This window comes from Haemaphysalis longicornis, unplaced genomic scaffold, assembly GCF_048455015.1.
Source record: "Haemaphysalis longicornis isolate Haplotype H1 unplaced genomic scaffold, Haemaphysalis longicornis Haplotype H1 scaffold_3, whole genome shotgun sequence".
Taxonomy (NCBI): domain Eukaryota; kingdom Metazoa; phylum Arthropoda; class Arachnida; order Ixodida; family Ixodidae; genus Haemaphysalis; species Haemaphysalis longicornis.
In genome coordinates, this window is record NW_027526335.1 from 132,143,072 (window position 1) to 132,163,846 (window position 20,775).

Consider the following 20,775-nt stretch of genomic DNA (forward strand, 5'->3'; position numbering starts at 1 on the left):
ATTGCGCTGCTGTGCCAGTGGATTGTGGATGCGTGGGGGGCGATTCCGGCCAACATGGTGCGCAAAAGCTTCAAGAAGTGCGCCATCAGCAATTGCTTAGATGGCACTGAAGACGACTGCGTCTTTGAGAGCGGCAACGAAGCCTCAGATGGCAGCAGCGACAGTGGCGAGTCTGGCGATGATTGAGTGAACCGGAATCGGCGCTGACAACGTTGCGGCGATCGTTTTGAAATAAAGTTCTCCTGTAAACGAGATTGTGACTGTGCAACTGTGACTTCCTAAACCAGTTTTTTTTTTCAGGTAAGCATGCGAGCTATACGCGAGGATTTTTTTTTTTTCTTTTTTCGGGGAGTTCAGAGTTCAAAGGGGAGTTCAAAGGGGTGCGGGTTACCGTATTTACTCGCGTAATCCTCGCACTCGCGTAATCCTCGCACCCTAATGTGAGCCACCAAAACTTGGATTTTTTGGTTCCTCGCACCCCCAACTTCGCAGCAGCGAAAGTTGCCTGCTCGCGAAACCTGCATGGCGCACGCGCCCCTCCCCGCCGCCTCTCTGTTCGGCGGAGAGCGCTGCGTATCCAAGGCCATCCAGGCGCCCTAACAACCTGCATAGCGGATACTCCCTAACAGGCGCCCTAACCCGCTACTCACACTGTCCTTGAGCCGGTTTCGCGTGTGCGCAACTAGACGGCGTTCGCGCAGCCCGCTGTCGTGTCGTTGTGTCGCCGTCACGGTCCCGTCGTTGAGCAGCAGCAGTCAGTGAGTCACTCGCGTCAGTGGTGGATAGCTCGCTGCCATTTTGAGAACTTTTTGATCTCTTTGTTTTGTGCTTTGTGCCGCTTCGCCATGGGGAAGAACGCCAGCTACACTGCCGCTTTCAAATTGAAAGCGATAGAGTACGCGATCGAACACGGCAACCGCGCCGCAGGCAGGCACTTCGGCGTCACTGACTTCAACGTGCGTTACTGGAGTAGGGCACGCACATGACGACGAGATAGGGTGCGCGCCAGAAAGCAAAGGCGGCAATTTCATGATCGCTGATCGACGGGAGACTGTTTACGTTGTAAATAATAAAATAAAAAGAAATAGCTGCTGTTGGCAACACTGAGCTTACATATACAAAAAACGACCGCTACATTAAGCGGGACTGGCAGAAGGCAAATCGGCAACACTGTGCACCGGATTTTTTTCCCCCGCATAATTCTCGCACCCCTATCTTCGCATTGACTTTTCAGAAAAAAAAGTGCGAGGATTATGCGAGTAAATACGGTATATGCGCGGGCGGGCTATATGCAAGAAAATACGATAATTTGTATTGGATTTGTATTCGAAAATTTCAATATTTGCTCACCACTACAGCCAACGCAAGGGCTACAAGATCATCATGATATGCTCCAATGGCATATTCACTGTGAAGAGGAGTCCCGGCGTGTCTGAATTTCCACACCCACCCAAGAGGACGACAGGCAGGGGTGGCTACTCACGCAACGTTGCGGCTGTCCAGTCCACCTTGTACTTCCACCAGGGCCTCGCTCAGCGACTGCAGCTCAAACGAATTCAGGTCCCCTTGTGCCAGGTTCTGCGAAGCGGGCAAAGTGCAACACGGGCTCTTGTACACACTGCTCACTTCCACTCCTGCTGTGACCTCAGCCATGTAAAAGTGTGGTCAAAATAAACGGGAAATGAAATTAACCAACGTTTTGATTGTGGTGTTTAATGCGCTGACGCTACACAGGCGATGAGGCGCGCCATAGTGGAGGGCTCCGGATTAATTTTGACTGCCTGGGGATCTTTAAAGTGCGCCGAAACCTCGAACACACAGGCATTTTTGCTTTTCGCCTCCATCAGAAAAGCGGCCGCTGCGGCCAGGAATCGAACCAGTGTCCTTGGGCTCAGTAGCACAACAACAAGGCCACTGAGCCACTGCGGCGGGTAAATTACCCAAAGTCAAAGTACAGTCTTTGAAAAAACTTTCTAGGCCAAGCCGGAAACGCGCAGGGCGCAAAAAATTCAATGTATAAGAATACTTTTCGAGCGAGACTGAAACTCTTTATGCCGCAAAGCTAGAGAGAACAGCTTTCTTTCTTACTGTCAAAAAATATTTTTGTCACATTTAAAGGCAAAGCTTATTCTTTGAATTCTTCGTGGTCGAGAAGGTTTAGGATTGGCCTACAAAATTTTGACAAAGGGTGTACATACACTCTAGACTGCTTATAACTAGGGTTCAACACTTCTGGTTCCTTTTATTTTTATTTATTTGATAAGTGCCCCTATAACAGCATGATGCCTTTGGTATGGTTCCAGAAACTAAAGAAACAAAGTAAAGAGCGGTATATACATTGGGGGAAGAAAAGCAGGGATAGAGAGAGAAGAAAAAACAGCAATGGATCGAACACCACTAGACCAACTGACACAATTTTACAACACAACACAGCTCAAACAGAAGTGCTCCGACCGCCAAGGATACTCAGATCAGATGCCACAACGAAGTTGTAGAGGAGTTGAGCTCTCTGGACAGAACTTTTATTATTCATCAATATAAAATATATCACAAAACATAAAACAATTAGTATAACTAATATAAACCATAAAAACGATTATAACTAAATGTCTGTCAAATTTACTTTGCTGAATTCAGTTTGAACTGCAAACAATCAGTTTCTCCAACTGCCAGGTGTACAGGAAACTAAAAGTCCCTAAACTGTTTTTAACACCCTCTGTCAAGCTGCGCTGGTATCTGTGTGGATATGTGAAGTATGCTGTGCTCAAAAATGTACTACTACTGGTTGCCTTTTGGCTATCACATTTGACTGATTAAGCAACATTAGGTACCACGGCACTTGCCCTTCTAGTTTCCCCGTTGCACGTGTAAAGGTTCAGAGGGCTTCCTTTAATCTTCAGGTGACAAGCAGAAAAGAGAGGGCAAAAAACACAGAAAATGTGTATGCATTATAATTCAGTAACTGTATATTGCCGCATACAAGTTGACCGTTCTTTTTAGGAAATGACCATCCAATATTACGGGGTTAACTTATACATGGGGTCGTGTCTGCTGTTGGCTGAAAATTCAAATTTGCCACCAACTTAGAAGTCATTTCTGGAGTCGTCTAGTACCTTTACAAAGACTTATCTAGCCAGTTGCATGAACTGCTCGCCATTTTAGTTTAAACTGGAAAACGTTCTTTCTTTGTGTCGCAGGCGGTGCAGTTGAGGAGTTGGTGACCGTTCCGGACCTCGAAAGACGTACCTAACAGCAGAGCTCTTCGATGTGGGCAGTTGCGAAACTCCGCCTCAAAAAACGACTCGCACCTGGACCCCCCCTGCTTTGGACTGTACGTATGGTGGCGTTAACGCGGCCACCGCACGCACTATCAAAAAAAAAAAAAAAAAAAGTACTAATTATTCAAACTTACAATTTAACGTTAAACTGTTTAAAGGTGCATAATCTTTTTATTTTTGTACGTTCCAAAGTTATTCATTGTTTAGTTAGGTGCGGTTTTTTGTTGCGATAGTTCTTGCGTCTGCGCAACTGCCTCGACCGATTGACGCTTGCCCCGCGTGGGCACTTCGGCACAACATAGGTCCGACCTGAAGTACTAAATTTGCAGTTCTCGCTCGGCCTACATCACACTGAATGCCAAAACTAATCCAGTAGCTGATCAAGTGGCTCTAAATAATCCTTTAGAGCTTGCGTAAAGCCGTCGAAGCGAACTTTTAACCCTCTTTGCCGTCGGAAGATCTGCAGATGACGCGTAGCAGATGACAATGCGCAGGTGACAACGCATCTCGCTGAACACATGGTCGCATTTGTTTACTACTCTTGGTTCAAATGCACATAAAACGCTTGAGTGGTTGTACACGTTGGGCTTCTTCGGCATAACAAATTTATGTGAGCACCCAAATACCATTTTTCGCCCAGGTCGTCGAGCAGAGAACCGCGTTGTATAGTTTACTTTGTAACCAATAGATGGCGCCACTGTACGAGGAAAAAATCCAAAACAGTGGACCAATCGTAGGGACACTTTTTGATGCATGGGGTCTATGGGGAGTTTTGCAACTCCTACACCAAGTAACTCTGCCTAACAGTGCCTCCACAACCTCAGTGCCAATACAGTGTGGCAATAAAGTGCAAAGTGATTTTGTATGCCGAGGACAACAACAATGTCGCTGCAGAATAAGATTCCGAAAAACTGTGTTTGGGGTGGCGGCAAGAAAAAAACATGCTCTTCGTGTGCACTGATATGTGTCGCTCACTTCACAGGCCAAAACAGGGACGGTACCCTGCCGTCAAGGAGGAAGTCCTCGAGTGGGTGCACATGCAGCGAAGCAGAAGCCTGAGCGTGTCGTACGAAGACACTGAAATGAAGTGGTGGGTCGTCACTAATCGCCTGAACATCCAGCTGAGTAAATTCCAGATCTCGAAGAAGTGGGCGACGGGTTTTATGAAATGGGCTCAGCCTCCTGCGTTCCACAACCGTTTTGCAGAAGCTCACGGAGACCTGTGACAAGACACTCCTCGAGTTTCGGCGGTACATCAAAAACTTGAGGAGGGGGCGGGGGTTTCCTCCTGCTCAGCCAGACTGGCAATGCCTACCAAACGCCGGTGTGGCTCGATATGCTGAGCAGGAATGTCACGGGCCAGCTTGGAAACGGGGCAAGCCTAGATTTGAATAACGCAGCATGTTTTCCAGCCATTTACAAAATCCGAAAACAACCAGTTTTCAAATAGTGCGATCCCATTTTACAAAAGCTAGCACCGTGGCAGTAAACTAGTTTGGCGTTCCAGGTGTTCGAACACCCACACAACCTTTACCATAAACGACACCCAGTGGTTGTTGCTCCACAGGCTTAGCTGTGCCCACCTTGATCTGCAGCATGAGCGAGGTGAGCTTGGCCACCAGGTCCACGGCCCGGGCGGCCGTCTCTGCCGCCTCCGAGGACGACTCCTGGGGAGAGGAGCCAGAGGCGGCCAGGGCGGCGGCCATGCTGCCCCCCGGGGGCGCGCAGCTGCGCATCAGCTCCCGGGCCTCCGCGAGGCACTTGCTGCGCACCGCCTGCGGCTGCATGTCGAACTGCAGGCCCTGCTCGGGGGCCAGCTGCAACGCCGCAGGGAGAGGGCCGTTTCAAAAGGGGCCACGAGGAATGGTTCATTTGAAAGACGGCTCGGTCCTGACAACAATGACGCCGGTTTTATCGCAAACCCCGAGCAAGTAACGGAGATGTTACGAAAGACAGACGAAGCAGTGGCAACTCCCCAGCCACTTTCAAGCAATTTCTCTATGACATCACAGAATTTGTTTGTATGACTGGCGGCCACCGACCTAAACAGTCTTCAAAAAACATGACTGGGTTCTTGTACAATGAGTGGGGCATCTCGGCCTGTTTAATTGTATCACCTGAATGCTAACATGCAATCAATACACTGGTAACTGCGGTTTTAGTGCTGCCCGATATTACACCAATCCTGTCCATATTACGCCACTGTAGCAGGAAATTTAAAAGCTCTTCAATATTTCTTGCATTTTTTTGGTTAAAGAAAACACCTTTCATGGCTGGAATCGAGCTCAGCGAGCTGCCAAAGGCTACCATACTTATTCGAATATAAGGCAAGGTTTTTTACAAAATCTGTAGTCGCAAAGTTGTATCCTGCATTATATTCGAAGCTCAGTGTATATATATGGCGATTTTTTTTACTCTCCAAACTGTACCCTCACCTTATAATCGAATAAATACGGTATTTCCGTCAAATTGTGCAAAATTGTACTTTGTCTTTACAGCTTCTTCAAGGGGAGTTATTTTCAGCGTGATTACCCTAGTTATTGTGTCAGAGTTTGATGTTTTTGTTTACATTTGCGTTCCTTCCAAACAAAAGTTTAGACCCGAGTTCAGCGCTGTGCCAACCGTCCCCTTTCTTTTTTCTTTGTGTATCTTGTGCTGTTGTGTTATGCCCCAAATCTGAACCAACTAGCTGAACCTGGTCGCCCAAGGTGGCATCACTGTACAAAGCTGGTCGTAACGCCCAGGATGGTTGCTGGCTCTCCCATAGGTGAAAATAGTTATTTATTTTCGAAGTAAGCAGGGAAGTTCCGTTATCATTCTTGGTGTTATACAAAACATACCACAAAACATGACCTTTGTGTAAAGTTAAAGCCTGAACTGAGAAGTGCTTTGCCCAGAGAAAGTTTTGGAAGACACTAATTAATCCTTGTATACTTTGTATGTATACAAGGAAGGGGAGAGGTCATGTACTCAATATCCAGGGGAGGTAGCACAATACTGCAACCACCTTAAAACATGCACCAAACAATGTTGTGAAACTCGCTCGAGAATAGAGCAGAGGCACAGCAGTCCCGAACACACCCGTTCGCAGTAGGTCATGATGCCCTCGAGGGTGTCCTGCAGGTCCTCGTTGAGCACCTCAAACTCCATGATGAGGGCCGCATACCGCTTCTTGAACTCGGGCCGCACCACCATCCGGTACGAAGTCTGCAAAGCAGCAGGTGACAAAATGAGAGAGCATCCAAGGGGACCATCTTGGACATACAATTTTTAGATGCTTGGCTCTGACAAATCAGACAAGCCCGCACATTTTCTACCCCTGGGGCGCATCTGGTAGTGGAAAGTTGGCCGCGCGTGTGTAAATGGCTTTATCGTATTCCTGGAGAACACAGTAACCGGCATTCCGATGATGATGATGACTTAGGGTTTTGGCATACAGCCGACAAAGGCAAACAGCACCATGACAATGGTGAGATAATATTGGATGTTGAAACAGAATCCGTGATAAAATGCACCGGTTTAAAATTTTGCTATCGATGTCGGTATATGGGGCGTATAGGCATCTCAGGTGTAGAAGGCTCAAATGCTGCCATTGTTCTGCGCCAGATCATGAGGACAGGTAAGAATATGGGCGGTGAGATGTGTATTTTAAAAAGTCAATATCTGGAAGGTTCTAATTAAAAACTCTTTTGTAAGAAAGCATCAGACGATCTGATAGAAATAATGAAAGGTGGAAGGTATAACCGTCACTCTGAGGTACATACTTGAGCTGTCTAGTATTTTAAGCTACACTCAGCCGGCTTTTAGGACACAGCTTGTGCTCCAGTTCCTTCAACTTAAAGTCCCTACTGCTGCTCCCTGCGTAATGCGACTGGCATTGCACATCATCTCACAGTTGCCTCGCATTTTGCAGCATCGCTTGGAAGCAGCTGCAGCACAATACTGCCTTTTGGAGCAGTATGGCGCAGCGCTTCCACCCCCGCGCCACTGTTCTTCGGTTAAAATGAAAATTTCAGAAACCCAGTTTTCAGCATATGTACAAAGTTGTCCTGTTCCAACGCCAACACCAGTCCCTTTTAAGTGGCTTTTTTAAATGAGTGTAGTCTCTCCCATTTGCCTTTTAGCTAATAGCGTGAAGTTGGGCAACAGGCTCTCACCATCCTCTCGGCTTGCGAGTTCATGTCCCTCAGTTTATCGATTTTTTGCCTTTTCACGGAAAGGATCTTCGATAGCTGGACCTGGAAGAAAAGCAGAGCATAGCCAAAGTGAGTACAGCAGCATTTGGAAACAGAAGGTAGCAAGTGACAATAAACACGAACAGCAGCCAAAGAATTCATTGACGATTACTATACCCCCTAATGCGAAATCTGTGCACAGTGCGAACTGCAGTCTTCTCGGTCACAGCACACAGCTGCTGTGTCTCAGGAAATGATCACGTGATCAGCAAACGCACGGCAGCACGCTCTACTGTGCTATTACCTTCGCAGCGCGTCTCTGCCGCCGGCAAGATGTTGCAAATTGTGTTTGAACCTCCCACGCAAATGTCACATGGTTTGCACGGAGTAGCGTCTGGTGAGAGTGTGAGGGTGCGGCAGCGAGGGAGATGGTGCCATGGCAGCGTGTGCCACCCTCCTCCTCACATTATCGCCAGGCACTCCAATGAGTGCCTCGTGCGGGCTCAGCATACTGCCCTCCCCCTTATGCATTCGCTTTCCTCCACCGTTTACAGTGGAATCTCAATGATACCGATTCTAGGTGATACGAATTTCGGGATGATACGAATTTCTGGTAAGTCCCGCTGAAATTGCAAAGTTTGCAATGGGAAAAATTTCGGCTCTTACGAACGGACCTGTGCGGCCCAGCGGATGATACAAACGAGTTGGCGAGGCGCCCGACTGTCGAGCGAGCAAGCGACGGCAACGTACGGGCTCTCTTTCCCCTCTTTGTCGCTCTTTCTCCAGAAACGGCCGGACAGTTGTTTTCTGCTCGCAAAAACGCACCACACACTCCACAGGCGCACTGACGCCGCTGCGAAACCACCCGCATGCTGCGCGGGGCGCGACCGGTTGCGGCAACATGGTGGCAGCTTCGATGGCGAAGTGGTATGGGGAGCTTAAGCGACCACTTCTAACTGCTCTTTAAAATGCCGCTCAAAGCACACACGAAGTTTCTTTTGTGGTAAATGGGCTAATAATGTGGGCAAAAGCGGTGCTATAAAACATCATCTGCGCCGCTAGTGAAAGCGCCCATGAAATATCTGCCAAGGTGCTAAGCCTAAACAAGGAGCCAGCCGGCTGTCTCGAGTGATTCGAAACTGCCACCATGAGGCGCACACCTCCCCATTGGCACAAGTCATCAGGCTTCTTCCACTGCCACGCGCCTCGCGCGTCGACTGAGGCACAGGCGGCTGAGGGCGCGGAATCGCTGACGCGGGCTTGAAAATATTGTGCGCGCAACACCGACGCGCACGAATCGCGAGCAAAAACGCTCCTGTAGTGAGCTTGGGTACCACGAGTGAGGAGACCAAAGTCCAGAAAGGACCACTCGGCAACATAAAAGTTAAAAAAAAAAAAAAAAAAAACAGAAAAGCGTCACGGATTTCTTCCCGCAAAAGTAGGAAAAGATCAATTTTTTGGTCTGTGTTGGTTCATACGAATTTCAGATGATACGAATATTTTTCGTGGTCCCGCAAGATTCGTATCATCAAGATTTTACTTTACTTTCTTTCTGTCTTCACTCACTCGGTTACAACGCGAAGACCGTCGCCATCGCCGCCGCGAAACAACAGTAGCGGCCACCAAAGTGCTTGCGCACTGAAACCACCTCACCCAGAAACTGTAAAACTAGAGCGTCATTTAGAAACACTCAAATTGGTAGGTAAAACACCTCCAAATGCACTTTCACGTTTCCCCAAGACCAGCTCTCCTTGGTGCATCATGGGACTTCAGGCAAAAGCAGGATACTATATATATATATAACTGCTATGGCACATAGCCATTAAATACATTAAAGCAACACAAAAAAAACGACAAATATGTGCTTCCTTTAGTTCAAACTTTCAGGCTTTCGTAATAGAGCCCGATTAAAAATGGCTGTGCATTCCCATTTTCTTGATCTGTGAAGCCAGGCAGTGTCACATGTTCACTAAGAAGAAGGGCCCGCGTACATGTAGTTTAGTATGACACTCTCATGATGTAATCGTGGAACCCAGATCAAGGTGCCTGACGTCAGAAAAAGTTCAGCTAAGTGCTAGTAACAATGCAGTAGGTCACCACTGTGGCAGCTGTGATGGGCTAACCTGCTGCACTAGTGTTGTGTACGCCGAAAGGAGTGCTCCTCTCAAAGCAAAAGGCTCATGACAATCGCTGCTATGTCACGGACCCTTTGAACGAGTTCTGTTTTCCCCCACACCCAATCATTTTCCACTTGAAGTGAAGAAGCAGGAGCCCAAGCAGGCACAGTGAGACGTGCGCTTGCCAGTGCAAAAAGCATGTGACAAGCCGACCAGGAGCCTCCAGCACTGATTGACCCTGCCCCAGGCCATGTGCTGGGCCACTTATGGCCGGCGGGAAACTCCAGCAGTCAGTATCTAGCCCCAATAGATTGGAGGCAAACACCCAATTTCCCGACACTGAATACAGCAAGCAATGTTTGCTACTTTTTCCCCACTTTTTTATTCTATAGGTTGTATTCACTAGCGTGGCGCGCATGCCAGCAATTATGTGTGTCGCCTTAGCAACGGGGACGTGCGGGCTTGGACGTGGTGGCACTCGCATGAGGCTGTCCCAGTGAGCTCAAAAGCATTACCTCGACTTTAACTACCGTTTCACACAGCGCCCTATACAGCCTACCTGTCGCAAGACATGAGTGAAGTGATTGCCAGATACCGGCAGATGCCAGCAGTGATTCCAGCTGCCGTGTTTTGGTACTGGCCACAGATTGCTTAGCTATCAGCGAATGCTTCACTTCGGCTATTCGGCCACTCACCGATAGATGTCGCTAGTCGCCCAGCTAACGCAATCGCTGCTACGCCGCTACGCTATCGCTGTATCTCAATCATCCTACGCGTGAACATATCAGTTTCTTGGGAACTATTATTTGGCTTTTGTACTGAACGACTCGGCAGTGGCCAACATGACCTGTGTCTATATCCTGCAGGCAACTGTGCTGCAGCATAGGCATTCCGTGCGTCATGCTAGTTTCCGCAACCGCGGCTCCATTCTCCAGTGGGGCTGCTGAGTTTTCTAGCGCATGTAGAGCATCACCACACCTTCTCACAGCTACAGTCGAACCCCGCAATAACGAAACCGCCGGGTAAAGCCTGAAAATTCGGTTTTTGTGGGAATTTCGTTGCCGCGAGAATGAAACATAAACAACAGAAAAAACGGCCACAGGCCGAAAATTTATTCCCGGAAGTCGGTTATATGCGAGCCTTACCTAGCGACAACTTCAAAGCTCAGCTCTCACACTACAAGAAGTCGTTATTAACTAGTCATCGTGCATGCCTAAGAACGACGGTATCACGTCAAACGCATGCAAAACATCCCAAGCATTCGCCCTCTGCCCGTTTTTTCTCCTTGGCCCTCAGCACAAAATACCGTATGAACCGGAGTATAGGTCGACTCGGTATATAGGACAATCCCCTATCTCAAAGTGGGAAAAATTGACAAAAAAAAAATAATTCGGCAGAGAAGCGCACACACAATGTATGTTTACTTTCGATGCCCTTCCGTCACTGCCACTCACTATGCCTGCAGAAGTCACTTGTCCAAAGATGACTGCTTCTCACTGTCAGCGTCTCAGAGAGCGTCATCTCCAGTGCCGTCGAGCACATTGCTGATGGAGCCCATCCTAAACGCTCGTGCAATCATGCCGTCGGGCAGCGACTGCCAAAAGGAGGACACCCAGCTTGACACGGTCGCGAGGGATGGTCTTCACAGTTGGCCCGTTCGTGTTTTTGCATTGTTGCCGGCTATCCACTCATTGTACAGTTCGCAGAGCTGGTCCTTAAAAGGGCTGGTGAAGAGCTTTTTAAAAAAATTTTGTTGGGGACATTACTTTATGGTTTTCTTGACGCTGAATTCGAAAAATGTGTTTATTTTATGTGTAAATACACGCAAACCATCTTTTTTCAACAAAACAAACGCCCCCTGCCCGGTGGCGCAGTCAGAGCCCTGGCTGCCTTTCGCGATTGGTCGGCAGCAGATGACATCATATTTCGAAGTGCCGGCGCTGCGGTGACCGCTCGGCCTGAAGAGCTCATTCTGTTCACGTTCAGATACAGGCCAGAAGGTACTCTGGTGAATGGAAAACTCACACAATCTTTCCTTGGAATAGGAGAGCCTGAGGGAAGTAAAAACGTGACAAGTTCAGTCACGGTGAGCTTTAGGAAGGGGCTCTCCCCCAATGGCTCATGGCCAACTACTGTTTCTCGGGTGCAGGGAAGTTGCGCAGATATTGGTTCGCCACTTTCACTACCAGCGCTAGTCACAATTCCTAGCGCAATTTGTCAACACACCATCATACCATTCCTTGCATGTGTAACTTTGTTTTCACATTTGGACAGGCGGTAACAAGCTCTGTGCCTGCGATGCGGCCGCCGCCGGTTGCCGCGTTGCACGGAGGGGCTGGTGCCGGGTCGCAGCGCGGCCGGTCAGCGGAACAAGGCATTGCTACACATACGCAGTTTTAAAATAAGGGAAACCGAACGTTGGTGGCCCCCCAAAAGGTAGAGCAACCAAAACACAGCAGGCTGGTCGACGAAGAGTTTTACAAGAACGCCTTCCCCAACAGCTCCAGCCGGCTTGGGTTGCACGGATCGCCTCGGATGTTTGAAACTTTAGGCTTAGCACCGAGGCAGATATTTGGTCACTGCTATGTCTACAGCTGCGAATGACTATCCTTAATACAGTTTTTCACCACACTACCATCTCCTTTCTCGCATGTGGAACCTTATTTTCACGTTGATAGCCATTCTAGCGATCGGTGTAGGTTCATTCTTGCATGCAGATGGCGCCATCCATCGGCCTCTCGCCGCATCTTCTGCTTGGGCAGGTGCATTTGCTGCCGTCGACAAGCCTCCGTGACCGGTCGGTGCTTCGCATCGAGATACAAATTTGATCACCTCTTTCAAAATCACCTTGGATGACAATCACTAGCACAATTTTTCGCCACACTATCATCCACTCTCTTGCACGTTTACCTTTTCGCGACGGCTTGATTCTGGACAACAACAGCAAAGAGCGGTTGCTGCCGCGGCATGCGCGCTTCAAGCAGTTTCGGGGGCCGTACGGGCCAGCACGACCGGCGAGTGCGCAGAGCGCTTTCGCGCGCAGAAAACGCTTTATGCTCTCCAGCTTGCTTGATTTCTTCCTAAAATCTACCTACTTAGCTAAGCTGTCGTCATAGCCAACAACGTTGATCGGGAGAACGAGCAAGGCGTTCTGGAAACCCAGAGCGCTGCAGTCCCACAAATTTTCTAATCCCCTATAATAATTGGATCAGGAACTTGGGGCACCTGGGTATTTGTTCGAGCCCGTCGCTTCGCGTATGAAGCACAGTGCACCCCCCGACACGGCCGACCCCGACTACTCGTGAAGGCAATGTAGTAGCCACGGGCGCTTAGGTAGGAAATCTCAGGTATCTAGGAGTCGCTTTAGGGAATCTCTAAAAACACAGCAGCATTAAGGCTAAAAATTGATGCGGAAGAACTCGGAACTTCGTCCAGGGAACTGGGACACAGCAAAGCAGCGGTGCACGTCGCTGGCCGTCTTCCGAATACGATGCTACTTCCGGTCGCTGCCTCTCGGTTTCTCATTCTTCCGGCGATGCGGGAGGGAGCAGTGGGCGGGGCGCATAGGGTCAACTTTATCGATGAATACCGCTGTCGCCAAGCTAAAAATGCCGAAAACAAGTTTACAGGCATAAACTGACCAATGTAATAATTGTAAGAAGCAGAATTTTACTCGGTTTTAAAAGCGCTTCAATAGCCCTTTAAATGGCTTGTTCAGAATGTCTAATGGCTGAAGGTCATTCTTCCCAAAATAACTAAGAGGTCGGTCCTCGCGTCACCGAGTGCCTGTGACGCCCGCAGTCAGATGTCCGCGAAAGGCGTCGAAAACAAGCATGCTCGTAAGCCGCAGGAGCGCATCGGATCGCCAATTAAGCATGAGGGCTTCATCCATGTAGCTCTTTTAATTGACACAGACGATGACGTCTCCACGGAAGGACTCTTTGGGTATTGCCTTGCGCTTAAATAAATGAAGGGGGCAACTTTCTTCCGTCAGCTGTACACCCCAGCATTACAGTGAGGGGCCCTCGTAAGGGGCCCTCTCAGTGCCCCTTACGATGAGCTTCACTTCCCTAGCCCCACGTTGGCTGACTATGATGGCTGACGGCATGTCAAACCACACCAAGGTTTCGTCTGCGCTGCCTGTTTGCCCCAGGAGAACCGTTTTTTTCCTCCCACAGACGAATCCCATATCGCTGAAAGTTGATCAGCTTCTCTTCAGACACGTCGAGCAGTTTCTGGCAGATAAAAGTCTGCCAATAAAGAGCAAGTCCATTCCGCTTAATGAAACGGTGGACTCGCGACCTCGAACCCTTGAACTCCTCCCTAGAGAGACCATCTTGGCAAGCAAGTTCAACCGCTTCGTAGCGGATGGCCTCTGCTGTAACGGGCAGGGATCATGAGCGAAATTCACGAACGAAGTTCGCCACTTTGTTCTTTAACTCGGGGTGCACCGCTTGACGTCCACGGAATGATCTTCTCTGGGGGTTGCACGCGCACAGCTTAGGTTTCTTGCTCCACCAGTACCACACACTTTTATCCGAAATGCCAAACTGGCATTGCGCTGCCATATTCCCATTCTGCTCAGCGAACTCGATGGCTTTCAGCTGAAACACAGCGGTACACTGGCGTCGACTTCCACCACTCATCTCGGAGCAGACAGAAACAGAAACGCACGCGCGCAGACACACAAGATGAGTAAAACATGGAAAACTAGAGGAAAGCGAAAAGCAAATAAAGGCCTCATAGAGCGAGAGAGCAGTGCGACACAAAGGGCGATGGTGACGGACTATGCTCACTACGCAATTGCGCAAGTGCCTGCACGGCAGCTTGCACCTTGTTGCCAGACAACAATTTAGATTCTGCCAATGACTGCTATATAAATATAGACGAGGGGTAACATTTGTGCAGATTAGTCCAGAAAAAAACTCCAGCCTTTTCTGTGATTGACGAACTTTGCCATACAGCGGCACCTCGTTGTTCCAATAAAGGTAAGTAAGCACCGCGCTGTTGACGCTGAGAAAGGCCACAGGCGTCACCGTTTTGTTTTGCGTACGTTGTACGTGCGCCATCAAAGAGTGGTGTGCTTGCTTTTAAAAATGGTCGGGCAAGCTGCAGGCGGCTCCAAACTTGTCGGTGCTATCCTCCCTTGCTTCACTTGGGCCACCGACTTGGGCAATGATAGCTGCCCTAGTGTCACTAGATAAGGTTACAGAGTATCGCCACTCTTTTCTCCTATTGTTCCATGCCGCCGTCATGATCATTGGTCAGTTCGCATCATGCGACATTTGTTTACACTGCAACGGTCCACGCCATTTTGTTGTTTATGCGTTTTCTGTCGGTGAACTGTGGTAGTCTCAGGTTATCCTCCCTGCTCTGCGGCTGCGCGCGACTGGCGTCGTTCCGAAGTCGAATCAAAGATTACGCGCTTCGCAGCATTTCAGCCACAGAAGTGTGCCTGAAGATGCCGTGTTGCTGCGCCTTCGACGGTATTGTTTACAAATGACCTCGTCAAAGTTAGCGGTGAGGCCGCAGGAGCGGCAATCTGGAAACACTGATAAACACCAAAATGGCCGCCGTTGCTCACTTGCGTGTCTCAGTGACCATACTCTGTATCTTCTCTAGTGACACTAAGCTGCCCCATATTGTAGCGATAAAAACTTCCACTTTTGGGCTGGCAGAGGCATCTCACTGAGAGTAAACGTACGAATCAGCGCACACACAACAAATTCATGCTAGGGTCCCCCCTACGATCCACGCCCTCTGTTCCACAGTAGCGGGCTAGCACAGCTGAACGCAAAGCCGCGTCATGAGTCACTATGTGTCGCCCCCAGGTGGTGTCGCTGCGAGGCTACCTCCGCGGCCGCCTGCTGCTTGGTCTTTTTTGTAAACAAATATGGCCGTGGCCATGCAAGCGTGCTGTGGCAAAAGTTTATGCATTTTGACTGCGAAAAAAAAAAAAATGCATTTGAGCACTTTTTGGACACTGCTAGCCTCCAATGGGTAGGTAAAATGCCCACCGGACTTGCAGCAAATTTCGTTAATGCAGATCGCTTTTCAAAAACCTTTCGTTGCCAAGAGATATGAAATACATGGGCATCTATGGACGTTCGCCGGGGATCTGAAAATATTTCATTGCGGTAGGAAATTCGTACTCGCGAGATTTTGCTATGGCGGGGTTCGACTGTATTATTCATGTCTGTTGATGCCAAGGCCGAGAACTGAGTGGTACCGGTGCAGACGACAGACGCTGGGGCCTGTTTTTGTTTTTTTCTGCGAGATGCGGACACATGCACAAGTGCGGTGGACACAGTCATGGTGGTTTTTAAGTGTTGCCAAGAGAAGAAAATTGCCCCTCTTCCTAATTTATGAGAACATCTGATAATTCAAATAGATTCCTGGGGTCGCTTTGTGCTTGAGTTATCGTGAGTCTGCTGTATATGCACACACCAGGGCTGCAAGCTCACCATTTGAGTTAGAAACTCAACAGGGAAGCCTCCGACAGTGGACGCGTCGTCGGTGACCGTGAGGCCAGACCGGAGTGGAGAGGCTCCCAGGAGGGGATCGTTTTCCTGGAAGAAGCGAATAGAGAACGCTGTCGCATCAACACATCACTTATGGGCACCACAACAATGAGGCACGCTCCGTCAACATCTCGTACCCCCGGCAGCCTGCCTCCCTCTCCCCCTCCTTGACCTTTGGAGGATGCCACAAATTCTCGGTTTATTTCAGGGGTGCTGCTTGTAACCACAGCTTGGTAGCCAAGGTATTTCAGCTTTCTGTAGCAACCCAAAACTCCCCACAGAGGGGGTAGCTTATTTCAAAGACAGGCTACTTGAACAAACCTTCCTCAAGAATTAGTTCAGTGACAATACATCTATGCCACTTATAGCTGCCTTTTCTCTGTGAAAATGTAATCAAATTTGGCCAAGCCCCTGCATTTTTGTCCTGTGATGCAACAATTGAAATCCAAAAGCTCTTTTTTTTTCTTTTTATTTTGAGATTTAAAGTTTATAAAGTTCTTTTGCTCCTTTTTCCAAGTTCTTAACTCTTTCGGGACCGCTCCATAGGCAATCGATCACATATGATCGATGGTTTCACGAGCCTGCAGAATACAAATTTTCGCTCGATGGAACACCTAGCGACATCTAGGAGATAGTTTGAAAACTATAGTTTTCTCTTTTGTGAAGTTTCTTTTTTTATCGCCAGGCGGCAACGCATCAGATATTTTATTCTGACGGGCAGTGGTTTCGAATGTAAACAAACATGGCGTCATACTCGCGCGAGCGCGATAAGAAATCCGCCTCATCTCGTCTCGCATATCTTCACCTTCTACTGTGGATTTTAACGATGAGAGTGGCAGTGAAGAGTCGGAATGCGGCTTTAGAGATCGAATTTCAGCTCGAGTGAGGATTCAGGTGTCGATCAGCCTGGAACATCAAATCGCGCTCAAAGGTGGGTGTTGGTTTCGGTTTCAATTGTCTCTGGAGTAGGTATGTGCGCTTGAAATATGTTCTGGCTGGTTTATATTTGTTCGCTAGGGTGTTAACTACCTATGGTGGTGATCTCCTGCCACCATCTCAGAAAGGGATCAAGTTTTCGCCGAGACGAAAGCCCGGCGTGTACCTGGGCGACGACGTAGCCATGGCCCTAGTGCCAAAGAGATCACGCACAAAACAAAAAACCAGTTACACCTAGCCGCATCAAACTTTCGCGATGAAGAAACAAAGCATTGTGTTAGATTTTGTATATCCTGAAATAATTTTATTCTTCTTTAATATTTTTATATTTATGCTTTTTTCTATCTTTTTCTGTAGTTTTTTTACAAAGTTCTTACTTTATAAAATTTTTTCATGGTTCTATCGTCAGTGTTGAAGTAAAACTTGGTATTGTATGTCAAAGAACATATAATTAGCTGCATTTTGGTATATGCTAAGGTAGTGCCTTTGCTTTATGTAATAAAAAATTTGTAGCGAGACCTCACTTTTTCATCACTTTTTCGGGCGGTCCCGAAAAATGAAGGCTAGTGTGATAATGTTGCCTTATATGCTTTGCAAAAAATAGCTTTTCTTTCGGAAAGGAATACTCAATATAGTATTACCGTAAAAGGGTGCACTGAAGGGCTCGTTGGTACATTATATCGTTTAAAAACAGGGCAGAAGACAGGAAGACTGGTCCCGTTTTCCGCGCTGTTTTTAAACGATATTACAGTAAGCAAAACGCAATAGACTTCACCCCAACCTACATTCCGAATGGCCAGTGGCATGTGATGCACGCTGCAATCAAGGGGTACACTAAGACTAAAATTATCATTCTATGTGGTCTGTAGCAGAAACTACGGCCATTTGAAGTTCGGGCATGGAGGCAAAACTGTGTTTTATAGTTCCCATGTTCCAGGCCCGAACTTCAAACGGTCGTAACTTCTGCTACAGACCACATAGAATGATAATTTTAGTCCTATTGCACTCCCTGATTTGTGCACAGTTCACTGGTACCTCGTTCAGCTGCATCCCTACAGCAGTTTTTTTTTTTACAAAAGCTGTCAGAAAATCAAATATAGAAATCTGAATAAATTTGAACAAATTTGTATCTATAATCCGAATGAAGGACTACATACGTCCCCCAATTTTTCCTAATCATAACTGTGAAAATTTTTGGTTTAAGACCAGCGTGCCCCCTTAAGTTCCAAGTACACACTGTGTCCCCATCAATGCACAGTCACTTCAAGTGCATGAACGAGATGATTTCAGGGACACACTAAGCGCAAGCGTCAAGACCCCCCAAAGCCCATCCACCGAAAGCCGGCGTTGACAGCGAGTCGCTCACCAGCTGGTGCCCTTGTGGATAGAGGTTCCTGGGGGGACTAAGGTAGAACACCTGCCTTGGTCGTTGCCTTTGTAGAAACGACGACTTGGGCATTGTCTCAGGGGGGTCTAAACTCTGCAAACAACACAGCAAGTTCCAAATGTCAACTTTCTGCTGCCTGCGAGTGACACCCAGATAACTGATCTACCCGGTCAAGTATATGGCAGCATCATTAGGTCAGCATGATACAAGCCCATTCTGTCTTTGGCAACACTTGGAACTGTTTTTATTGTCCAGCTCCACATAGCTTGCTTGCTTCTCTGAGTCAATAACATTGATTACATTATCTCCTAGAGGTGTGGAATGTATAGGTCATCTTCAGAGCTTTCCCAGTGAAATGTATATGCCTCTTATTTTTCATTAGGGAAATCCACTGAAGTGTGCCGAACCCCCCCCCACCCCTAAAAAACACAAACAGTTGGTATGAACGATTATCAGGTTAAAATCAAAACCTTGAAGGATGATGCAGCGTTAAACAACATTGAGAACCAGTATCACATCAACTCTAGGCTTCTGCTACAGTGAGTGAAACTGGTGCATGACGCAGCCACAAATAAATGTCTGACAAATTCACTTTGCTACAATTGTCTTTCAGCCTTTTGATAACTCACTCATGAAGCTGGAAATGTTTCGGGTAAGAAGATCAATTTTTATTGTGTGCGGCCTTTTGTGCTAGCATTACAGAATAAAGTTTAAATGTGTGTGTGAGAGAAAAATAATTTATATTAACCGCATGTCACGATCAGGAAATATAGCCACCCACGGCAGCAACAAAACTACACCTTGCACATGTAAAGACCTTTTTTTCCAACATCAGAAGCCCAGCAATATGATGAAAGCAAACAAACCAGGACTTCGTAGTCTGGGACAGAGTGGGTCCCAAGGCCGGAACGGTCGAACTTGGTGCGGTATGTCGCAGTTTGCGTGTCAACAGCATCGATGGACCCTTCGAAAAGCCCATCCTGAGGTTTTCTGAGACGAGCTGGGGGAAAAAAATAATAATAAATGCAACACCACTGCAACATTTATTACACCTCGTAAAGTTCAAACCCGGTCAGAATGAAGAAGTGACCCCCAGTCCAGTCTATACTCAGTGACAACTTAAGAACGGCACCGGAAGTTGCCGCTGTGCCTTATCACCGTAGCCGGATGTTTGTCCGCGCGGCGCAAGTAGGGCGTTACCGGGAATAATTTGAACATGGCGTGAGCCGTTCCCGTGATTTTTTGGACTTAATATGCTTATAAACGACTCCAGTGACGACAAACAAACTGCGTGAGTCAAGGCAGACGATATCACGCATTCATAGCAAACCCCTTTCAAAACGCGCGCGCACTGACGTCACGGGTCTGGCGCTTTGGCGGAGCGATACACTACACGAGGTGGTGCCGTTCCTGAGTTGTGGCCGAGTATACCCACGAAGACTCTACCTACAATGGACTATTCAAACATTCACCTAAGGCAGTTTAACCCTTGCGCACCTATTTGGTCACAACTGCAACGCTGCCCTGGTGGTTTCAGCCACATTTCACTGGGATGGCGTAATATTTGCTACCACTTTCTTCACACAATGAGGGCCAGGAGACGGTACGTAAATTTTAGTAGCCCCCACATAACAAAGCAGTTTCTATTTTAGATCAGCAAAATGTAACCAAAACACTTTTATGGAACAACTTTGATCCATTCACTTGCCAATGGGTTTCACCTACCGTTCTCACTGGTGCATTATACGATTGCCTTCAGTGGAGCAGTGTGACCTTTGAGCACTTAGAGAAGGATTCCAACGAAGACAGCGAACTCCGCAATTACAAACCAAAGTTACGTTTGTGGACTGGCAGTGGCAGTGAAACTTTTTAGTCAATAAGCGACTTGCAGTTGTAATGGGTCTGGCGTGCGAATAGCTGTGCTTAGTCAGAACTGTGACTGCAAATAAAACCATGTAAAGGAAGACTGACCTTGCACAGAAAAGTGCATACCGTATTTATGCACGTAACAAACCCTCCCCCGCTTTTCTTCTTGAAAATTTACTTTTTGTCACTTTGAATAGAAAATGCAGGGGGAATATGTTTTTATCTCAGCATGGTTGCTGATGCCGTAGAGCCGTAGACGATCGCAGTAACTTGATATCACGCTACAAAACGCACAGAAACGCTAAAACGCATTCCAACAAAAAGAAATCTTAACAGCAACCAGAGACGTGAGCGCAAATTCCGTGGCTCACAATTTAAAAATTGCGCGTTTGCAGTGCGCCACCTGTTGAACGCAAAACAAACCTTGCGCCATAAAAACGTTGCGGCGTGCGAAGCCGCACTTCTTCCGTTCTCTTTGCTGTTCCGGCTCCTTAT

General features: G+C 47.8%; 1 protein-coding gene across 3 annotated transcripts in view; it reads right to left on the reverse strand.

Annotated features, from left to right (window-relative positions):
- The window catches only part of LOC144175095 (protein lin-9 homolog), a 61,327-nt gene that overhangs the window by 14,746 nt on the left and 25,806 nt on the right, over positions 1-20,775 (reverse strand). For all 3 annotated transcript variants that reach the window (XM_077704159.1, XM_077704161.1, XM_077704160.1), the window contains exons 9-15: positions 19,281-19,414; positions 18,394-18,507; positions 16,035-16,139; positions 7,436-7,516; positions 6,360-6,485; positions 4,862-5,095; positions 1,484-1,578 (exon numbers count right to left, since the gene is read on the reverse strand). In XM_077704159.1, the coding sequence (XP_077560285.1) occupies positions 1,484-1,578; positions 4,862-5,095; positions 6,360-6,485; positions 7,436-7,516; positions 16,035-16,139; positions 18,394-18,507; positions 19,281-19,414 (889 nt within the window). The remainder of the gene's footprint in view (positions 1-1,483; positions 1,579-4,861; positions 5,096-6,359; positions 6,486-7,435; positions 7,517-16,034; positions 16,140-18,393; positions 18,508-19,280; positions 19,415-20,775) is intronic.